General features: G+C 41.5%; 1 protein-coding gene across 9 annotated transcripts in view; it reads left to right on the top strand.

Annotated features, from left to right (window-relative positions):
- The window catches only part of HPSE2 (heparanase 2 (inactive)), a 715384-nt gene that overhangs the window by 671475 nt on the left and 19776 nt on the right, over positions 1-24133 (top strand). For 4 of the 9 annotated variants that reach the window (XR_015155159.1, XR_015155160.1, XM_086377175.1 and 1 more), the window contains 2 exons: positions 15895-16040; positions 23563-23709. Coding sequence is in view for 5 of the 9 variants with exons in the window: in XM_086377175.1 (XP_086233301.1) it covers positions 15895-16040; positions 23563-23709 (293 nt within the window). In the remaining 4 variants the exon portion in view is untranslated. Of the gene's footprint in view, positions 1-15894; positions 16041-16897; positions 17350-23562; positions 23710-24133 lie in introns of those variants that run through there. The other 5 variants (XR_015155161.1, XR_015155163.1, XM_086377176.1 and 2 more) reach the window with 5 other exon arrangements.

Below are 24133 nucleotides of genomic sequence, written 5' to 3'. Positions count from 1 at the left end.
AGTTTCTATCAAGAACATCTGAAAATTTTGTTTATATCTTCAGCTAAGGAAGTAGAGAAGATAGGTGGGAACTCTGCCAATTTTTTCATTCCAATTTACAAGGAAACTTCACGGAGGTCAAAGTGAGAGACCAGGTAGTGAACCTATATAACACAGACTACTTCTTAATTATAAGGGAAATTTTAAATGCATTTTCAGTGTCCCACTTATACTTTTAAAACAACTGCTGTCACTTAAAACTAAGAAATGGTGATCAGAGAAAAATTAGAATAAAATTTTCCATCCAGCTTCTTTTGTAGGGAGAATTTGACTTGTGCAATTCAAGACTTATGTCAGTGCTTTTGCAAATGTCAGAATTATCAAATTATGTAATGAGGTTTATAATAATGTCTTCATCAGGGTTCAATAAGCTGTTCTCCAGCTGGCAGTTTCCTGGAACTGGACTTTCTTTTGAACTTCGGAAATTTTGCACATTTAAAAGAGTTCATATTTTATTTCACACTGGGTTTCTGTGCCAAGGTTGCTGTTCTTTCCAGCTTCCCCATCAATTAATATTTCTTTGCACAAAGTCTGTAAAGCCCCATAAATGAAGCTCTTACGGTTTGTAATGATTGATTTCCAATATGTGGGGAATATTAAAGGTAATTACTGAGTTCGTACTTTGACTTCCCATTTGTACTTATTAAGAATAATAATATATATTGGCAAAGTACTTGTTCCAAAGTGTTCCTGTCACTAACCTTCAATCCCTCCCTGAATAGTAAGGATGAGGTAATGGCTGGAAATAAAAACCTCTTCCAATGGTTCTGTGCTATGTCCAACCAGGAGGACAGGTTATTGTCTCTGTTCAGAGGGCAGCATCATTAAAGAAAAAAATCAAGCCCCAATCCAGAAAAAAATTGCCATACAAAGGACTACTTTGGTTAATCTCATTTCTAGTGTATTTTCTGCTAGGGATGATCCAGGTTGGCAAGATGGCTTTGCCAGTTAGCTACCAGTCCTTCTCTTCACTTGATGTTGACAAAAGTGGTCACCATGCCTAGACTCAAGGCACAGGATAGACGCAGTCTCTGTTGCCTCTGTCTCCTCCTCTCAAGATTCCCTGATGGAGGTGGCTTTTTCCCACAAGACCTACTTACTCCCATCCCAGAACTACCTCGAAACCCTACACATTTCTTTGGTTTTCATAAAAAGGAACAAAGTGCCTATCAGCATCAATTATAGGAAATGAAGGGGAACAAAGGTTCTCTGTCCATCCCCAGCTTGATTCTTCATCTTTTCCATATTTCTACACACATGCCCTGGCTTTGGAGTAGTAAATATACTTTGGTGACTGAAAAGTTAATTATTATTTTAAAATCACAGAATGTCTGATAACAATGAAAATATCCTAAAAGCCATTAGATACACAGTGTCTCCTTAAATGACAGATCTTTTCTTGCACCTTGAAGTCTGATATACTGCCAGGCCTGGATCCACTCAAGATGGGCCTTGTAGAGCCGAGTCTGGAATCGAGACAACCTTAATGAACCCCATTCAAGCACAGACAGCATATCCTACACTTAAAACAGTAAAATGTGAAGTTATTTGGGACAATTTCCTGACAACTGGTTTTTAAATCTCTCTTCAGATGATCCTAGGGTCTATCAGTTGTGACCTTCCCCAGCAATTGAACTTCTGCCCAGGAGCAAGGGGAGAGGTGGGGAGACTAATCTAGTTATCTGCAGCCAGCATTTCTTTTCCCCAGGAAAGATCTTGACCTTAGAAGTGACTGAAGCATTGAAAGCCCCTTTCCAGTGTTCAGAAAAAGTAAAGGGAGCTAACCCCTTCTGCTAACCCCAGCTGAGTGTGAGGTGTATTTGTCCTGTGGAGGACGGATTGATAGACAGAGCTGCAAGTTGGTCATGCTTTCCCACCAGTTACACATTGTAGCCATTTTAGCTTCAGCCACGCATGCCAAATTGAATTAAATGCTTTTTAAAGTCTCCAAAGCAGGAAAACATCTTTCTCCAACTGGGTTTTTTTTTGTTTTGTTTTGTTAATGAGTGTCTGCACAATAAAGATGTGGTCTGTAGCTTGTTTTCCAAGGAGAAATCCAATTTGGCTCTCGGGGATGTTGCTGCTACTCAGATACAGTTTAATTCTTTAATTGAAACAGCTGCAAAATAGCTTGTGGACAACGGAATGTTCCACGGGCTTTCCTAGAGCTGTCTGGGTGGAGACCACCTTCACTTTGGGGTTCTGAATCCCCTGAGCTCATCAGATTTGTCAAGAAAATATCTCCTCTGGGATTGGTTGACCCTGACTTTGGCCTCTTGGAGCTGTGGTTAAGTCTGTGGCCGACTTCAATGGGCTTAACTTGACTCTTTCTTATTCAGAAAGGTGCTAGCATTCTGCTGCCCTGAACAAAGGCATGAACCAGCTCCTCTCTAGACGCTTCCAGGAATCTCTGTCTTCTGTAGCCTGTCCAGAAGGCAGCCTGTTATTATGAAGCCTCTTCTCTAAGCACCTCACATGCACTTCCCTGATTTGTTCAAATACTTTGGGGACAAAAAAGGTTTGGTATAAATGAGGAGATCTGCTCAAGGTCACACACTTGTACCCTCTGTCTACCAACACCCAAAGGATAAGTCAGTTAGAGAGATGGGACCTCAGAGTTTACTCAGAATCTTCTTAAAGACATCACTGGCTTTCACCAAGTTAAATTCTTGAGCTCTTCAAGGTGTGAAACTGTGTCCTAGTTATTTCTGTTTGTACAGTGTATCACAGGTGCTCAGCAAATGTAGAATGATGATGATATCTAGGCCAAAAAAATCTACTCCCTATTTCTTCATTTCTGTTGTTCAGTCGCTCAGTCGGGTCCAACTCTTTGTGACCCCATGGACTGCAGCAACCTCACGGACTGCAGCACATCAGGCTTCCCTGTCCTTCACTATTTCCTGGAGTTTGTTCAAACTAATGTCCAATGAGTAGATGATCCAATCATCTCATCCTCTGTCTCCCCCTTCTCCATTTCTAGTGACTGATGATAATGATGATGATATGTAGACCAAAACCATCCACTACCTATTTATTCATTTCTAGGAAAAACTTGTCCAAGAGTGTGATCACACAAGTAACTGGCCGCCAGCTTTTTGTTAACTATTCACTTTTAACCTTTATCCTTTATGGCCCACTTTTTCTTTCTATCTTGTTCCTGTGTTTTTCGCCCATATATACTTAATCCTCTGTTTTCTTTTGATTGGCTAGTTGCTTGAATTATATTTTGTCTACCCTGGGCCTTACTTTTCCCATCACTCATCCTTTCTAAAATATATTGAGAAACAATACATATTGTTATTTAGTTGCTAAGTCATGTCCAACTCTTTTGCAACACCATGGACTATAGCCTCCCAGGAAATCCATGGGATTTCCCAGGCAAGAATACTGAAGCGTGTTTCCATTTCTTTATCCAAGGATTTTCCCAACCCAGGGATTGAACCCACGTCTCTCATATTGCAGGCAGATTCTTTACCACTGAGCCACTAAGGAAGCCTCAGTTCAGTTCAGTTCACTCGCTCAGTTGTGTGTGTGTGACTCTTTGTGACCACATGAATCGCAGCACGTCAGGCCTCCCTGTCCATCACCAACTCCCAGAGTTCACCCAAACTCATGTGCATCGAGTCGGTGATGCCATCCAGCCATCTCATCCTCTGTTGTCCCTTTCTCCTCCTGCCCCGAATCCCTCCCAGCATCAGGGTCTTTTCCAAGGAGTTAACTCTTTGCATGAGGTGGCCAAAGTACTGGAGTTTCAGCTTTAGCATCATTCCTTCCAAAGAACACCCAGGATTGATCTCCTTTAGGATGGACTGGTTGGATCTCCTTGCAGTCCAAGGGACTCTCAAGAGTCTTCTCCAACACCAGAGTTCAAAAGCATCAATTCTTCGGCGCTCAGTTTTCTTCACAGTCCAACTCTCACATCCATTCATGACCACTGGAAAAATCATAGCCTTGACTAGATGGACTTTTGTTGGCAAAGTAATATTTCTGCTTTTGAATATGCTGTCTAGGTTGGTCATAACTTTCCTTCCAAGGAGTAAGTGTCTTTTAATTTCATGGCTGCAATCACCATCTGCAGTGATTTTGGAGCCCAGAAAAATAAAGTCTCACACTGTTTCCACTCTTTCCCCATCTATTCCCCATGAAGTGATGGGACCAGATGCCATGATCTTAGTTTTCTGAATGTTGAGCTTTAAGCCAACTTTTTCACTCTCCTCTATCACTTTCATCAAGAGGCTTTTTAGTTCCTCTTCACTTTCTGCCATAAGGGTGGTATCATCTGCATATCTGAGATTATTGATATTTCTCCCAGCAATCTTGATTCCAGCTTGTGCTTCTTCTAGCCCGGCGTTTCTCATGATGTACTCTGCATATAAGTTAAATCAGCAGGGTGACAATATACAGCCTTTACGTACTCCTTTTCCTATTTGGAACCAGTCTGTCGTTCCATGTCCAGTTCTAACTGTTGCTTCCTGATCTGCATATGGGTTTCTCAAGAGTCAGGTCGGGTGGTTTGGTATTCCCATCTCTTGAAGAATTTTCCACAGTTTATTGTGATCCACATAGTCAAAGGCTTTGGCATAGTCAATAAAGCAGAAATAGATGTTTTTCTGGAACTCTCTTGCTTTTTCAATGATCCAGTGGATGTTGGCAATTTGATCTGTGGTTCCTCTGCCTTTTCCAAAACCAGCTTGAACATCTGGAAGTTCATAGTTCACGCATTGCTGAAGCCTGGCTTGGAGAATTTTGAGCATTACTTTACTAGCGTGTGAGATGAGTGCAATTGTGCGGTAGTTTGAGCATTCTTTGGTATCGTCTTTCTTTGGGATTGGAATGAAAACTGACCTTTTCCAGTCCTGTGGCCACTGCTGAGTTTTCCAAATTTGCTGGCATATTGAGTGCAGCACTTTCACAGCATCATCTTTCAGGATTTGAAATAACTCAACTGGAATTCCATCACCTCCACTAGCTTTGTTCATAGTAATGCTTTCTAAGGCCCACTTGACTTCACATTTCAGGATGTCTGGCTCTAGGTGAGTGATCATACCATCATGATTATGTTGGTCGTGAAGATCTTTTTTGTACAGTTCTTCTGTGTATTCTTGCCACCTCTTCTTAATATCTTCTGCTTCTGTTAGGTCCATACCATTTCTGTCCTTTATCGAGCCCATCTTTGCATGAAATGTTCCCTTGGTATCTCTAATTTTCTTGAAGAGATCTCTAGTCTTTCCCATTCTGTAGCACAGCATTTATAGAAGATAATTATTAATAGTAATATCAGCTGGTATTTTTCAGTGTCTGTTACTCACTAGGCACTGGGCCTTTGCTTGCATTTTTATGTTAATCTTCACAACATCTTCAGAGGTAGGCACAAGTGTTATCCTGTTTTACAGATGACAGTCCTGAGGCTTGGAGGGGAGAGGAACTTGCCCAAGGTAGTAGTCACACCCAGCAAGTACTGAGGTTGGACTCAAATCCAAGTCTGACTTCAGTTAGGTCTGTTCCATTATAGATCACAAAAATGATGTCAGAGAGGTCTCCTGAGTGAAACGAAACCGCTGTACCAGCCGCCCCTCACTTTGTGAGGACATTCTCCTTGTCAAAGCCCTACCCACTCAAGCCCAGTCTTCACTTACCGCCTCTCAACTTCTTACCCACTTGAGGTGAAAGCTGTTAGTCACACTCAAGAGGCCTCCTTGATTTTCCCAGCATGACTTTGCCACCTGCTCTATCTGTTTCAAGAAGCTGAAAGAATATTCTGGGGCACTAGCCACTGGGATGAGAGTTTCCCCTTACTCCTGCTTCCTGAGTGAAAAGCACCAAAAGAAAGAAAACATTAATCGATAGGAACTGCTTCTACCTTCCAGAACTGGGCCAAACGTTTTCCCAAACCTTGTCTCATTTAAAGTTCATCATGATCAAGCAAGAAAGGTCCTCATGGTTGAGGAACTTGTGGCTTAAAGCAGCTGAGTTATTTGCAATGATCACAGATAAATGAAATGTATATAACTGGAATTTCAATCCCAGTGTGCTTAACTCCAAAGCTCCTGCTTCTCTGCCTCTGCTAGGATCATACACAAGTGTCTGGAAATCCAAAGAGATCCAGGGAACTAACTCCATTGCAAAAGCAAAGAGCATAGTACAAGTTTTCCATGCTTGAAAATAGTAAACTGGGGTGATTAGGAGGAATATTCCTAAATCATTCTTAAGAACTTAGACATTCATCAAACATAAAATGTTAGGTTTAATGGGATACTGTTTACTTCCACTGCACACTGCTGGTAAAGAATCCGCCTGTGATGTGGGAGACCTGGGTTTGATGTCTGGGTTGGGAAGATCTCCTGGAGAAGGGAAAAGCTATCCACTCCATAAATAAACAAGTATGAGTGCATCCACATATATTTATGACACACTCTATGAAGTGTGGGATGCACCAGTATTTTCTACTTTCCGCTTTTTAGGTCAGAGGTTTGCCAAATAAGGACCCCCAGGGGAGACTTGGCAGTATCTGAAGACACTTTTGGTTGTCACAACTAGAGGAAGGGTATGCTACCGGCATCTAGAAGTTGTAGGCTGGGGATGCTGCTAATTATCCTGCAGTGTGCAGGACAACCTGCCACAACAGAGAATCATCAGACCCAAGCTACCAAGAGTGTTGAGGCTGAAAGACCGTGCTCTGTGTTTTAAGATCAAGGAAATGATATACTTTCTCCCAGGGTTCTGGCATTCTAGAGAAGGGATTATTCCTAGCATATTCCCCTGCATCCTGGATAAAAAATAACTGCCTGGAACCAGGTATGTTTAGGGGAAACTCACTATTTTTTCATTTACTCTCACACTGCTGCCATACTCATAGCAATTCTAGCACAGCATGTGGATTTTTTTTTTTTTGTACCAACCAATTATCTGACACCAGCTGGGTGCCCTACAATTCAGTGCGGTTCTGGCACCATCTATCTGGCGTTAGTGTCACATCCCACAACTTAAGGACTCTGTCTTACAAGACTGCCCCAAATTCAGATGCCAATCGCAAGTCCCAGGTTGTCCCTGGTACTTTTGACCAACACCATCTCTAAATCAGCATTCCTTTGACTTTCTTCCTCAGATTTGATAACTTGCTAGATCAGCTCACAGAACTCAGGGAAACACTTAAATTAATCAGCATATTATATGATGAAGGATATAGATGAATAGCCAGTTGAAGACATACATAGGGTGAGGTCCAGAAGAGTCTTGTATATAGGAGCCTCCAACACATGGATGTGTTCACCAAACCAGAAGCTCGCCAAACCTCATATTTTAGGGATTTTATGAGGGCTACATCATGTAGATATTATCCATTATTAACTCCATTTATAGTTCCTCTCCCCTCTCCAGAGAATGGGGGAGTAGAGCTGAAAGTTACAAACTTCTAAATATACTTGGTCTTTCGTGACCAGCCCCATCCAGGAGCCCAGTAAGAGTAACCTCATTAGAACAAAAGATGTTCCTGCTGTTGCTGCTGCTAAGTCACATCAGTCGTGTCTGACTCTGTGTGACCCCATAGACGGCAGCCCAACAGGCTTCTCCGTCCCTGGGATTCTCCAGGCAAGAATACTGGAGTGGGTTGCCATTTCCTTCTCCAATGCAAGAAAGTGAAAAGTGAAAGTGAAGTCGCTGAGTCATTTCCGACTCTTAGCAACCCCATGGACTATAGCCTACCAGGCTACTCCGTCCATGGGATTCTCCAGGCAAGAGTACTGGAGTTCCTATCACCTAGGAAATTTAAGGTATTTAGGAGCTCTGTGTCAGAATACAGGTTCAAAGAACCAGGAACTGAGGGTAGATAATAATAATGTATAACTTATTACTTCAGAGAATCCCACAGAGAATCAAGAAGAACCCAGTGAATTTTGGAAATTTGACAATCCTTGTGAAAAGCAGATTTATTATTATCACTGACTTTTCTGTTTGCTGAACCCCAACTTAAATTGAGATTCTGGCAGCCTGCACTCTTTATCTTCCCTGCAGTGCTCAGTTGATTATCACTTTTGTCCCAGGTCAGTTCTTCATATTTTGAAGAACTATGAATTCTTCATATTCTTCATAGCCCAGGCCTATTCTGGGCTCTGCTCATGTCTTCAGAGTGCAGCCAACAGGGTTACAGGGCATCTTAGGGGGTAGATCAGCAAGGAGGAGGGTGTTTACCTCTTGCTTTTCCCTGTATCTAATTCAGCCAGTGAACTATGGCCTGCCTCTATTTTACTAATTCATAGCATTCGGAAGGGGGAGTGAAGATGGGACTGATTTTTATCTCCTGGCAGCACTTGCTCTGAATTTTTAAGGGAGCTTCAGACTGAATTCTGGAGAAGGCAATGGCACCCCACTCCAGTACTCTTGCCTGGAAAACCCCATGGACGGAGGAGCCTGGTAGGCTGCAGTCCATAGGGTCACGAAGAGTTAGACACAACTGAGCGACTTCACTTTCACTTTTCATTTTCATGCATTGAAGAAGGAAATGGCAACCCACTCCAGTGTTCTTGCCTGGAGAATCCCAGGGATGGGGGAGCCTGGTGGGCTGCCATCTATGGGGTCACACAGAATCGACACGACTGAAGCGACTTAGCAGCAGCAGCAGACTGAATTCACTAATCAGTGAGACAAGATGTTTGGCTGCATACTGACATCTTACCCATTTGATCAGGCCAGTATATTTAATTCTAGCAACACTTTTTAATCATAAATTCAGAGAACTGCAGTGGTGAAATTTATCTAAGTAATTTTAGTATTTTCATCCATTAATTCAAAAAATATTTATTCAACACTGAGGTTAGAGCTATAATTCTGCCACCTCAGTACCTTGCTTTATATCCATGTCTAAGCCTCAATATCCTCACCTGTAAAAAGAAAAATAACAGTGCTTCCTCAGGATTTATTGGTGAAGTCAATGAGATAATACATGTGAAGCACATATTAATCACTCAAGAAATGTTCGTTGACATTGTTAAAACAAATATGGACCCTGGTGTCACTGAGGGTCTAGTGGAGAATGCACTAGTAAATGGGCAATTAACAAGCACTATGAAAATCGCTATGAGGGGGAAATGTCTGGTTTCCCAGGATCACATACAAGAGAAGCCCAAACCTGGACATAGGCTTCAGAGAGGCCGCTAGAGGAAATCCCACTTAGGTAGAAACCCCCAAAATGAGACGGAGTTAGCTAGGTAGGGCATGGGGGAAAGAAGTACTCTAGACTAAGGGAGTGGCATTTCTGAAGACCCAGAAGTGTGGGAGGATAGGCCTTTCAAGGAACTGGAAGAAGGAAAGGAGAACTGCTCAGAGACAACTGTTTTCATTCGAGTGTATATCCTTCAAGTTTAATTGCAGAGACACTTTTTTACCCCTCAAAAATAGAATCACTCTATTTTAGCGTCTCCTTTTTCTGCATGCTATACTGAACATCTTTTGACGTTGTTAAATATTCTTCTAAAATAGAATTTCTAGTGACTAGTCTAATTTCTAGTCACTAAGGGTCTTATGGTCATGCATTGTAGACAAGCCAGGCTACAAACCCAAACCCTGATCACATCTCCATCAGCAGCTGCCCCTTGCCACCTTTCCAGCATAGTGGTGCACACTCCAAAGCTCCAGTCTGCTCCCAGGAAGCCAGACCCCAGGTTGAGGTCCAGACTGGTTCTGGCAACAAAACTTCTTCCCTGGCCGTACCCCTCCACCCCATACTGGGCCACACCTTCTATGATACGGTATGGTCTCTTAGATTTCTCATTGCCATTAGCTCTAACGAAATTCACCACCTAACTCACCGGCTTAAGGACTATTTTTCTTGCTAATATTATAAACTTCATGTTGGCAGGAACTGAATTTGTCTTATCCACCACTATATTCCTACTGCCTAGTATGGAGCCTTAAACATAGTACCCAGTCCATAACTGAATTCAAGCACCTCCTGTAAGTCAGGCATTCTACTAGGCATGGGCTTTAGGAATGGGTAAGTAGTCTTAGACCTCAAGGAACACATGGTTCAGTGATTAATCCAGTAAATTCTGCAGCCTTCCGTCAGTTTCTTTCTCTTTTCCCATTTATTTTGGTTCAACTTACTCTATATACTGCATTTTCTAGCTCTCAGACCACAATTGACTTTTTGACAAATACTGAAGAAAAAGAAAAGATTTAAAACCTCTGTCGTTCTAGTGTCATCTGTTATTTGTTTTCCCCCTCAAACTAATAAATGGCCACTGTTTTCCTTCAACCTCTCCTCATGCCTGATGCACTTAAAGACTGTCTGTCCCGTCTCTCTTTGTCCCTTGAAAACTGCAATGCAGTCCTTGCTTTGGATCTTCTTTCTTGTTGACGTGAAAATCTCATATATTTGCTTTCCTTCTTTATGATTCTTATTGTTTGAAAAGTTCTCTTTATATTCCATCTTTCATGCAGTGTCTTTTTGTTGTTTTTGTTATTAGATATATATGTGTGTGTGTGTGTGTGTGTGTGTGCGCACCCTATGCATAAAGATTTTTTCTTCACTTTTCATGTCATTTCCTTTAGAGATATTCAGGAATTACTCCATTTGTTTAATTTTATTTGTGATTATATAAATGACACATTTGTAGCAAAATAAAAGAAAGAAGAGAAAGGGAGGAAGGAAGGAAGTACAATTTGATTCTGCTGGTTTACATGAGGGAGAAATAAGGACAGTGAGAGAGGGAAAGGGAAGTTTTTTTTAAAAAAGGTTGGATAGATAGGGACCTGAGAGTAGAATGAGGGTGAGAAAGAAGTCTGCAAACAGTGCAGAGAGCTAAGAAAAGGTGCAAATTTGATGTTCACTTTGGCTTTTAACCTACTATCAACTGACTTACCAGCCCAAATCCTAGATTCCCCCCAGGAATCTAGACTGATTAAAGACTTCACCATGAAAGAAGAAACTCTAAAAGTTTTAAAAGAAAACGTAAAATATCTTTATGAACTAGACATGAATAAGGATTTCTTAAACAACATACAAAAAGAAATGGATATTTTATGCCCACTGGATTGGTAAAAATAAAGGTCTGAAAATAACAGGTGTTAGCAAGGCTGTGGATCACAGGGAACTCACACAGACACTGCTGGAGGACGTGTAAGTTGGAATAATTGGAATCACTTTGGAAAATAACTTGGCATTATCCTGTAAGCCTGAATATTTGTATACCTGCATGTAATCCAGCAATTCCTCTCTTCGGTTTGTACTGTAGAACAGTGCTTCTCTAACCTTATCAAGCATCTGAATCACCTAGAAGGCTACACAACTTGGGGGCCTCACCCCTGGACATTCTGATTCGGTACATCCATGATAAAGTCCATGGATTTCATTTCTAAGAAGCACCCAGGTGATGAGGCTGCTGCTGCTTTACAAGCACAGTTGGAGTAAGTAAAGCTTCTCCAGATTTCTTCACCTGGGTCTTTTGGAAACAGAAACAATAATGTTCAAATAGAAAAGGCAGAACACAACTCAAATATCTATTGGAAGAATGGATAAATAAACTGTAGTATTTTTACACAGTAGAGTATCATACAATATTGAAAAGGAATACTAAGTGGGCTTCCCGGGTGATGCTAGTGGTGAAGAATCTGCCTACCAATGCAGGAGACATAAGAAGCACAAGATTGATCCCTGCGTGGGCAAGACCCCCTGGAGGAGGGCATGGCAACTCACTCCAGTATTCTTGCCTGGAGAATCCCATGGACAGAGGAGCCTGTTGGGATATTGTCCATAGGGTCACAAAGAGTTGGACACCACGGAAGCTACTTAGCGTGCACAAACTCTTAGTATGGGTACTACCTGAATGAATCAGGGCCTAATGTTACATCACAAAAGTAAGTCACAGAAAATCACATATCATGTGATACCATTTTTATAAAACTAACAAATTAAATAATATATTGCTCAGGTGCAAATAGAGAGATTAAACTATGAGGCAAGACAGCAAAAAACAAAAATGAGAAAAGGAAGACTCACATAACTAGATGCAAGAGTGTGGGTATTCTGGTAGCTTTTAAGAAGGGTGATGGGTTCTCATGTGCTTCAGAATTGTCATTAAGTTACATATATGCTCTTGTATATGGAAAGCAGATACATAAGAATTTGAAGCTATATTTAAAGAAAATTCTCACAGATTGAAGAAAGGTCTTGTCTTTCCAATTAAAAGTAGTCCCCAAATACAGGCAAATTAATGCAGAAACTCACATTGGCACATTCCTGGTAAAAGTTCCAATGTCAAGAATAAAACGTGACTCCTATAAGCATCCTGACGGGACACAAGAGATAGAAAACAAGGAGGCTAACCAAACACAGAATAAAATTTGTGCTCACTTCAAACTTCTCTGCAACAATAACCACTACAAACAAAAAACTTTCAGAATTTACTTAAGGAACGTTTGAAAGAAAAGGAAAAATTATAATGCAGTAAACTTGAATCTGCAGATTAAAATGCTAATTATTATGAAAATGATATGAAACTGATATTTTTTAAATGGAGAGTTCAGTGGAAGAAAAAATAGAAAAATCCATGTAAAATGGATTTATTATATAATATATATAATAGTTCTCATCAATATAGGTATCATGATATACATATCATAAAATATATTATATCTGCATGTATTTATGTATATATTTGTGTGTGTGTGCTCAGTCACTCAGTCGTGTCTGACTCTTTGCAACCCCATGAACTATAGCCAGTCAGGCTCCTCTGCCCATGGGATTTTCCAGGCAAGAATACTGAAGTCAGTTGCCATTTCTTCTCCCAAGGGATCTTCCCAACCCAGGGATCAAACCGCATCTCCTGCATCTCCTGCATTGGCAGGTGGATTCTTTACCCCTGAGACCTGGGAAGTCCTTATATATATTTATATATGTATTCTATATAGCATGAGATTTTATAATGTGTTATATAATACACATATTATATTTGTATCATTTATATTATATATCATAATGTATTGTATATTAGTATGTGTATCATGTATCTGTATATACTATATATATACTACGATATGCAATATTATAACAGTGTGTGTAATAATCAGGGGTCGTGAAGAGTTGGACACGACTGAGCGACTTCACTTTCACTTTTCACTTTCATGCATTGGAGGAAGAAATGGCAACCCACTCCAGTGTTCTTGCCTGGAGAATCCCAGGGATGGGGGAGCCTGGTGGGCTGCCATCTATGGGGTCGCACAGAGTCTGACACGACTGAAGCGACTCAGCAGCAGCAGCATATAGCATAATGTATCTATAATATACATTAAAATATAGTATATATGGCATATTATAACAAATATGGTAATGTATATTATATAATACACATACATATTTCATGCATATAAAATTTAGTTTGTGGTAAAGGTGAGTTTAGGGATAGATTATTTACTATATGATGCTACAACTAGTAAATTATTTAGTCAATAATAGTCATGCCCAACTTTTTGCAACCCCGTGGACTGTAGCCTACCAGGTTCCTACATCCATGGGATTCTCCAGGCAAGAATACTGGAGTGGGTTGCCATTTCCTTCTCCAGGGGATCTTCCCAACCCAGGGATCGAACCCAGGTCTCCCGCATTGCAGGCAGACGCTTTAACCTCTGAGCCACCAGGGAAGCCCAATAGAGTCATTACCATGCACCAAAGTATTTTCTCAGTGAGTTAAAAGGTTAAATTTTTAAATGGTAATATAAAAAGAACTAGAAAAAGTGTCAGTGAAGATTGATCTGATCCTTGTGTGAGGAAGGACTTTCTAAGAATAAAAGAAAAGGAAAAAATCAAAAGAAAAAGATTGATATGTTTTTCTATAATTTGTTTTAATTCTCCATGTCCTAAACATCATAAAAAGTGATAAAAAGCAAACTACAAACTTGTACAGAATATTTGTTTTATAAATATTCCAAAGGATTCTTCCACTAATATTTAAAGTTGTGTTACAAATCATTGAGAAAAACATAGACATCCCATTGGAAATATTGTGACTATGATAATAACTTCACAAAGCTTGCTTCAAACCAAATTATAGTCAAGTAAGAGCAAATTGGACCAATGAGCTTTTCTTTTCATCTGCATGATTGACAATGATGACGTATTTGCCATTTTAAATATAAGGAAACCATATCTAACTGCCATCCTAAGGGCACTTAAAGTGAAATAAGGTAAATATTTGGGCAGGGGTTAGTGCTCAGGGAAAATCTGGAGCTATTCTGGTGACAAAGGAGATTTGAGACTTTATTCAGATTTATGCAGTTCACCAGAACTTTTTAAACACCTGATGTTATAAATGACTACAAAAGTTGGAGGGGGGGAGATTATTAAGAGGCTTCTGACTGAAAAGATGAAGGCTCAGAAAACAAAGTTGATGTCTTTAAGATCTTGAATAGCATGCCTGCACTCAATAGGATGTCCACTGAACTCCAGAATTGGCGGGGAAGGAGGAAGCTCCTAAACAAACTAGGAGGCCCTGTTTATGTGATGAGTTATAAACACTTAAGTCATTACCCCATAGTAGGATTTAAAAGCAAATACAAAACAAATACAAAATATGTTGTGTGTCAAATATAACAATAAAACATGATAATAGCAACAGTAGAAATTAAGGTGGCAGTAAATAGGCTTTTGTAAGTTCAAATACATGTGTGGATTGCAGATTCAGTATTTATTAATCAGTTACAAATGGACCCTGGAGTGGTTAAAAGAACTAAACTTTTTAGTTTAGATTTATTTAGGATGACCAAGAATTAGCACCATGGTTTGCATTCTTCTGTTTGCATTTTTGACTCTGGAATTAGGACTCTGGGCTTTCCTGATAGCTCAGTTGGTAAAGAATCCACCTGCAGTGCAGGAGACCCCAGTTCAATTCCTGGGTCAGGAAGATCTGCTGGAGAAGGGATAGGCTACCCACTCCAGTATTCTTGGGCTTCCCTTGTGGCTCAGCTGGTAAAGAATCCACCTGCAATGTGGGAGACCTGGGTTCGATCCCTGGATTGGGAAGATCCCCTGGAGAAGGGAAAGGCTACCCACTCCAGTATTCTGGCCTGGAGAACTCCATGGACTGTATAGCCCATGGGATCGCAAAAAGTCAGATATGACTGAGCAACTTTCACTTCGCTTCACTTCAGGACTCTGGTCTCCTGTCTGATGGAGCTTCATCCTCCTCCCACCACAGAAAAGTCTTTAGTGACAATATTTGGAAGATGACATTTTGGATTCTCATATTGGTGACAATCCTAAAAGATTGGAAACCTTACATTCTATAATTAAACAGAAGTCATAAACCAGTATGAAAGTAACATTTGTGTGTTAGTTGCTCAGTAGTCTTGTCTGACTCTTTGTGACCCCATGGACTGTAGCCCATCAGGCTCCTCTGTCCATGGGATTCTCTAGGCAGGAATACTGGAGTGGGTTGCCATTCCCTTCTTTAGGGGATCTTCCCGATCCAGGAATCAAACCCGGGTCTCCTGCGTGGCAGGCAGATTCTTTATCGTCTGTGCCAAAGGTAAAAGTCATAGGGAAAGAAAGTTGAAAATTCAAGGCCCTAGCTGGTTGTTCTTTTCTATGTGAAAAACTGATTCATTTGCTTTGTGTGCCACTCTGGGTTTGCCCTATGGGCATTTCCTCATTTGGTCGGTTCCAAAGGCCTCTTTAGATAGTGCCCATTTCATATGAACTGAAGCCGAGTGCTTCGTTGTGCTGACCTTGCTTACAGGGTTAGAGCCTTCCCGTCCTGATTCCCTGTACTCCTGGTATGAAGTGCTTTCTGGCCTTTGTGTTTGTATGTTTACTCAGAACACCTGAGTATATGTCGCTCTCTGACTCTGTTTCTCTGTTCCCTTCAGGACTACTGGCTCTCTCTCCTTTACAAGCGCCTGATCGGCCCCAAAGTCCTGGCCGTGCATGTGGCTGGGCTCCAGCGGAAGCCCCGGCCAGGCCGAGTGATCCGGGACAAACTAAGGATTTATGCTCACTGCACGAACCACCACAAGTAAGTGTTCAGAGAGACGGCACAAAGACCACCCCTGAGAATTTTTAGGCCCGTCTGAGAACTTTGTACTACACTGGACCCCTTCAGGACACTGAAAACTGCTTCTGATTTCACTAGACCCACTCTTTGCAAGTTTCAAATGATTTCTGATAAACAGTTTTTTCTCCAAGTAAAACCCCTTTCTCACACTTAGAGGAATTATTCATAAAATGTTCATAAAGATACATGCCATTGTTATTTACTTCTTCATCCAACAAATTTTTATTGAGCATTTTCTCTCAGCCAGTTGATGTAATGCCCAGGAGGCTTATTTGTGTGCCTACGCCTGAACCAAAAGTAGAGATCTAAAATCTGTTCCTAAGATATACCAGCAGAGCTAGAGGAAATAAGCCTAGTTTTCTAAGATGCATGTTGGAGAGCTGTACCACTAGAAACCTAACCATGTACCAGTACATCCCAAGCTGGGAGTGCCCAAAGCTAGACATGTCAGCTTTACAGCCATTTCAGTATTTTGAAAACCATTTCAGCTATTTTAAAGGTTAGACGGTTAAATAAAATAAATCTAGGCTTCCTTTTTTTAGGGGGCCAAACCTTGAATGATCAGCACAGTAACGGGGATGGTTATCCTCTTTTTCATCTGAAGCTGAGGTTATTGGGGTTGTCTTTTAAGAAGTAGGAAACATAATTAGTACATAAAGTTTAGCAGATAAAATATTTTAAAACATGAGGATCATAAGGTAGAAACTTAAAACAGAGCCTGAAGCAAAACCCACCTGACCAAATATGGCTTTCTTACATCGCTTCCAATTTAAGGAGCAGAGTAGGCAGCCCTGGAAATAAGAACCCTTTCTCTTAAGGCAGAGAAACCTTGTGTGGACTGGGAGTGAGGAAGAAGGAAGCAAGTGCCTCCAGCCAGACCTTCATTCCAGGAGCCTATCAGGGCCGATCACCGGCAGTGGTGAGCACAAAGAGTCCCCGCGGTCAGGTTACAACAGATACCCCTTCCCTTCCCTGATGACAGAGGAGCCATGCCAATTAATTTATCCTGATAAGATTTTTCAAAGAATCACTCTGAGCACAAGGGGGCCAGGGGCCAGTTGTCTTGTCTACAGATACAAGTGCCTATTGTGGATGAGAAGAGGCTGGATTGGGCAGAGGCCAGAGGCTTTCAACGTCCCTTTTGCTCAACAGGAAGCTCAATCCAATAGCTGACAGAGAGTGACTGCTTTATGGCCTTGGTTGGAGTTATCTGATCAACATACAAGGAAACGTTGTGTTCCTTGTCTCCACCCTGGCCTTGAGGTAACCACCCAAAAAGTGGACTCCCAGCTTCAAGAGAGGAAAAGTTCTCTTGGTACCTTTTGTCTCTTTTGGGAAGCATATCAGTCGGTGCCCTTTATACTATGGCTCTGCGGACTCAGGAGAAAATGTCAGTAGCCAAGCCATGGGCTTAGCAGAATTTCAGGGGTCCTCAGAGAGGTCTCCTCACTTGGCTTCATCCCAGTGTTCATCCTGATGCTCTCTGACATTCTTGTGGGAAGTTGTCACTGATATTCTGAATATACCATGCACTCAGGGCCAGTGCTTCATGCATTTTTGTATTATTGGCGTCCCACAGAGTGACTGGTCTGAGGAAGGTGTCAGTGAATGTTTTATGAATGAATGCAGAAACAGGGCGTCAGGGCATCGCTGATGCTTTATACTTCTAGCTCTCTTTCCCTTTGCGGTCACCACATTGGCCAGAAGAAAGGGATTTGGTGGAGTGCTTAAGAATTTTGCATTCACCAGCATAAAATCATTCATTGTATTCAATATCCTTTCTCCATCACCAGATCTCCTGTACTTTCTGTGGGAAGTCATTCCAGAATCTCTCGGGGGAAACTGTGCTTCTGCCAGTTCCATCCCTCCTCCCTATTAAAAAAGAAAAACAAAAGAAACAACTTTACTAATCTGTGTCACCGATGACCTTAGATTACTGGGGTGAAGGTCTTTTTGTTCTTATTAGAGAAGAAAGCCCCCAGTAGACACACTGCGCTAGCTAAGGATGAGCTGGCTGAGTCTGCAGATCTCCTCCATGTCAGCGGGTGTCCAGAGCCTTAGACAGATGCGCACAAGGATGAAGTGTCTCTGCCCTTCTCTGTAGGAAGCCATATTCCCTATCTGAGCCCCCTCACCCTCCACAGTAGTATCAGGAAGCACTCCTGATCCACTTGGTTTATTTGTAGCCAAAGAGACCAAGGTCACAAAAACATCCCAGAGTGGGCATGTTAGCTTCATGCTGTTCAGTCTTGACCAGTCAAAAAGTACATATCCTTGGTCAAAACGGGGGATTGATGAGAAAGTATAAGTTTATTGATAGTATAACCCAAAAAAAGGTCTTTTAAAATAGCTCCTGCACTAAAGTATATGTTGAACATTTGCTATGTGCCAAGCCTCTTGCCAATTATTTGCATTAGTGTAATCGTATTAAATTTTAAAGGTTCTACAGTATCACATGTATATACAAATAGCAACATTAATAATATAAAGAATTTTATATTTGGAAAGAACCCTTAGAGATCTTTGGCCTGTTGTCCTGTATAACATAGAAATTCCCTTAATAGTCTCCCTGACAGTCATGAACCTCTGCTTGAATACCTCACTGCTTCTCATGGCATCTCGTACATTGTGGGTCGTTTCTGACCTAGTAAAGCACTGTCTTTTATGACTGATTTAGGATAACTGAGTCAGATACTCATAGCCACACTAGCAGGTGCTTTTCTGCTTTCTGTTCTAGAGCCAACAAATTAGGACCTGGCAGCACAGCAGTTCTCACCCTAAGGCTTCTTATTCAGAGAACAAACAGGTTTTGACTAGGAAACAGTCTTTTTATAAACCATTCTGCTTACACAATGTATGTATCTGGGGAGGAGCTGAGATCCTCAGCCAAGTTTAGAACCAGTTGGAGCCTGGTGGACACTGAAGAAAAATTGAGTCTTTTGGGGTTCAAGTTTGTTTATTGTTGGCAAAGCACAACTTCCTGTTTTTTCAGAAGAAGTTTTTTTAAAGACTCATAAAAAGGTTCCTGAGGCTTCTTGGACATCAAATGGCTCTTACAAAACAATATTTTGATGAGTTAAGTGTAAATGAATCAAAAACATGTGGATTAAATTTCCCTTAAAATACACAGGGGCTTTGAAATTGGGAAAAAGATGTTTGGCAAAACATGGCCTGACTGTTACCGAACCCAAAAACTTTGAATTAGATTTGGAGAAAATGGACCAACCCAGTTTTCAAATACGTAGACTTTCACTGGAAATGGACATGGATTTCAAAGCATCGTCCTCCCTTCCCTTTCCTAGTCTCCCAGCTTCACTGGAAGTATTTCTAGAATAGGGACTGCTTTTCGTCTATAAGTCAAGAGGCACCTCCCAGTATGACACCCCTCACCTCTAATATCCATGACATTCCAATTCCAGCCCCCATCCTGACTCACTTCCTCCTCCTCCCATGGCAACACAGAGATGTCAGCCCGCAAAAGAACAGCCGGAAAGATGAACTCCAGATACAGGCCTTTTCTGCTAGTGAAAAAGTCTCACTGTGAGTGAGACAATGGAGCAAGATAGATGTTCTACCAGATAGAAAGGGGCATTAACTAGGAGAACCAAAAGCCACCTGGACTTGACGACATCAGAAGGTCAGCAGTTGCCTCCAGGCCACACCTTCGATAAGACCCCATTGTCTTAGCGAGCAGACACTCCTTCAAGATTATTTTTCTGTCAGCAGAGAATGGACATTCTTCAGGAATCTGGATTCTCAACATAGTACTTTCAGGTTGGTGCTGCATTCCCCAGCCAAGAATGTGTCTTCACAGCCAAAAGGCCTCTGCTTAACGTCCTTGCCCACCAGCCAAGCAGCAAAAAGGACTGACAGGGGGGTCTTCAGTGTCAGGCCCTCCCTGAGGAGGCTCCATGAGCCCTATGGGAGCCTCCGCAAGTTGGTGTCTGAGCTGGCTTTCAGTGCTGGTTTGTCTCCCCCAGGGAACTATGGAAATGGAAATCAGACCACTGCCAAGCAGCTTGAAAAGATAGCTTTCCCTGAAGCAATGCTGTGATTTCAGGTCTCCCTCCCACCCACCACTTCCCCACATCCTGCCCTTCTCCTCTGCGGTCTCCAAAGGCTCATTCTGCCCTAACTCTGCAGAGGAGAAACTCATAAACGCAAGCACGCAGCTCTCTCCTCCTGGGCTGCTGGCCTTTGAGAAGGCTGTCTGATGATAGTTAGCAGAAGAGTTTACCACAGTCTGTGAAAATTGGTACCCTCGCTTGCCTATTTTTGCTCACACTTTGAAGCCTAGAGTACCTGTAGTTAATGGTGTCTTCTTCAGTTTTGCACACAACTTAAAGCCCACCAATGGAAATAGTTGGTGTTTTTTTAATGATGATGGTACCGGCTTCCCTGATAGTTCAGTTGGTAAAGAACCCACCTGCAATTCAGGAGACCCTGGTTCAATTCCTGGGTCAGAAGATCCGCTGGCGAAGGGATAGGCTACGCACTCCAGTGTTCTTGGGCTTCCCTCGTGGCTCAGCTGGTAAAGAATCTGCCTGCAATGTGGGAGACCTGGGTTTGATTCCTGGGTTGGGAAGATCCCCTGGAGAAGGGAAAGGCTACCCACTCCAGTATTCTGGCCTGGAGAATTCCATGGACTGTGTAGTCCATGGGGTCCCAAAGAGTTGGATACAATGTGACTTTCACTTTCAATAATGGTAAATGCTGACATCAGCTAGCAGCATCTTTCTTCAGATCTCTGATGACACAAGTCCACTCAAAATAAATTGGCATTGTCTTCTGATTGAACTAATTTAGCTCCAAAAGTTGGTTCACATGCTTCAGGGGTTTGAGAAGAAGGACCAGAGGAGAAAGGACTAAATAGAAGGGTCATTTAATAATTTATCACTTAATAATTTTTCAGAATATCAGTGCAGGCATCCAAAAAGCCTTGAATGCAATAACGTACCCTCCTACAGATGCGAGAAAAATCATCAGACACACAGCCAAAAGGATATACACTGGGAATTAATCACATAATCTTAACAGATTACCCTAGGCAAGTAGTTCCCAAACCAAACTCATCTGCCAAATATACTGAGATTTTTTTAAAATATCAAGTCTCAGACACAATCACAAATGGATTAAATAACGGAATGAGCCCTGGAAACCGTATTTTTTAAAATCTAAGTTATTGTGTTAACCTGCTGTTGGTCAGGAGAAGGCAATGGCAACCCACTCCAGTACTCTTGCCTGGAAAATTCCCATGGACGGAGGAGCCTGGTGGGCTGCAGTCCATGGTGTCACTAAGAGTCAGACATGACTGAGCGACTTCACTTTCACTTTTCACTTTCATGCATTGGAGAAGGAAATGGCAACCCACTCCAGTGTTCTTGCCTGGTGAATCTCGGGGACGGGGGAGCCTGGTGGGCTGCCGTCTCTGGGGTCGCACAGAGTCGGACACGACTGAAGCGACTTAGCAGCAGCAGTAGCAGCTGTTGGTCACTCAACTCTTAATTAGCACCTTTAGAGGCATACATGAGTGACTCAGAGGCTGAGGTGTGCTCTTTCTGCAGAGGATGATATTTTCCTCTGGGCTCAGTTGACTTCGAGTTTCTTGGAACTCGTCCTTTTAAGGCAGGATAAGGCCATTTTTTCTACTTTCTCTCATTAACCCATCCAGAGGGGGCCCTAAGGGACCCCTTAGAAACAAAGTCCTTTTTCCTACAAGAGAGAAGGAAATCATTGCAATCTTGTTGACAATGCTAAAGGCTGTTGCGTACAAGCATGTTGTTCTCTCAGGTTTCTGAATGTCCTGTACTGGTTTAGAAGGATTCCGAAACAGTGAATAGTTTTATAATCATGGAGTAGATACAACAGCAAAAGTAGAAATCAAAAAGGTTAATAAATTTGACTACCTAAACGTTTTTAATTTTTGTACATCAGAGTACAATGTAAACAGACGGAATTAGTCAAAGAAAACTGGGGGAAATTTTGCAATATACCTGAAAACAAAGGATCACTATCTTTAATAAATAAATAGTTTTAAAAAATCAATAGAAAAACAGGTAAAGGGCATGAACAGTCAGTTCACAAAGGAAGAAATGAAATGGCAAAGAGGCCAATAAGAAAAATACTGTGCCTCAGTGTGAATTTTTTAAAAATACAAATTAATACAACATTGAAATCCAATTATCACCTCTTGGGTTTGGGAAGTGATAGTTTAAACCTTAAACTGTAACCTTTTAAAAGGTTATTATTAATATCTGATGTTCTTAGGGATATGTGGAAATGGGTGCTCTCACGCATAGGTGATCAGAGCAAATTGATGCAAGCTTTCTAGATAATATCAGTATTATCAAAATGTATTAGTCAGGATAGGCGAGGTTATACTGTGATAACGAAGGAACTGCAAATCTCCATGGCTTTCACTAAGAAAATGTATTTCTCTTTCACACTACTCATCTGTCACGGCTCAGCTGTAGCTATGTTCCATATCATTCTCATTCCAGATCAATAGAGCAGCCTTAATCAAGAACATTGTCAGACTTCTGGCAGAGGGGAAAGAGACGTGGCAAAATATGGACTGCTTACTAAAGCCTCGGCCCAGAGGTTTTAACATGTCCACCCACATTGCGTTGACCAACACCAGCCATGTGATCACTCTAGGCTCAACAGAGCAGGGACAAAAAAATCTTCCCACAGGGAGGAGCCCCACTGAGAATGAAGCAGCAGATTTGATGAGGAATCATGCACTGCATCCCCTGTGACCTAGTGTTTACAACTTTCGGCACTTTATCTGAAATAATCATGATGTCCAAAAAGTTTATGTAAATAAAGTCCTTCATCACATAATTTATAATAGCAAAAAAATTAAAAACAACTATGTCCCCAAAGGAGGAGGCTAGTTAAATAAATTTCTACGAATGAAGAACTTAGCATTCTTGTATAAGTAGAAGAATATATAATACAATAACATGGCAGCATGTTGAAGATGTTCATGAACTTAAAAAAAAAATGCTAACAATGTGATCCCAATTATGTAAAAACTGAGAAATATATATGTATGTGTCAAAGAACTCAGTAAATATTTGTCAAATTATTAAACTAAAAATACTGGAAGGTTGTCAACCAAAATGTTATCATATCTTAAAACACTTGGATTATGGGGGACTTTTCTTTTCCTTCTCTGTGTTTCTCTGTATTTTGCCTTTTTTTTCCCCAGTCAGCCTTCCATATTCAGAAAAAGATACTTTGTTTTCTAAAATCATTGTAATATATTTAAGCAAAAACAAAAGGCATATGGTGGGAAGTGGGTATCTTCTTTGCAGGAAACCACAGTAAGAAGGCCTTTCTGTCTTTCAAAGTCCAGGATGGCCAAGAACCATGAAGTAAATGCCCTTTCCTGGGGTGCTCCTGTTCTGTGCAGCCCATAAATGATTTAGAAGCGTCTAACAGACCACTTTCCGTCTTTCCCTCTCTCTCTGGATACCAGCCACAACTATGTGCGAGGGTCCATTACACTTTTTATCATCAACTTGCACCGATCAAGAAAGAAAATCAAACTGGCCGGGACTCTCAGGGACAAGCTCGTGCACCAGTATCTGCTGCAGCCCTATGGACAGGAGGGCCTGAAGTCCAAGTAAGTGCCAGCCCAGAAACAGCTTAGGAGGGAGTGCAGTAGGAACTGGGTGTGGAGGGAGTTGGATGGCCGCTTTGCTGAGGGCACCAAGGTTGCTGCTCATTCATTCACTCAGGGACGGCTTACTCCCTTTAGCACCCTAGACAAGCCCTTCCCAGCCCCTCTAGGCTTGAGGTCCCCAACAATAAACTCAAATGATGGACTAAATATATCTCAACAAGGGCATTCTTGGTATCGGGACTAGAGGACTCTGCATTATGCCAGATGATCACATTTCAAGCTATTTAGAATCCTTGGTCCCTACCCACTAGATGCTAATAGTGCCCCCAGTCATCTAACAACCAGAAACGTGGTAGTTAAGAACCACGTCCCTTCCAGGGGAGCGTTCTATTCTACCGTAACAATTTGTCAACATCTACAAACC

The sequence above is a fragment of the Bos grunniens genome, chromosome 26, assembly GCF_055505025.1.
Source record: "Bos grunniens cultivar Pamir isolate PY7600 chromosome 26, Bosgru_T2T1.0, whole genome shotgun sequence".
NCBI lineage: Eukaryota > Metazoa > Chordata > Mammalia > Artiodactyla > Bovidae > Bos > Bos grunniens.
This window is presented reverse-complemented; position numbering and strand designations above follow the sequence as displayed.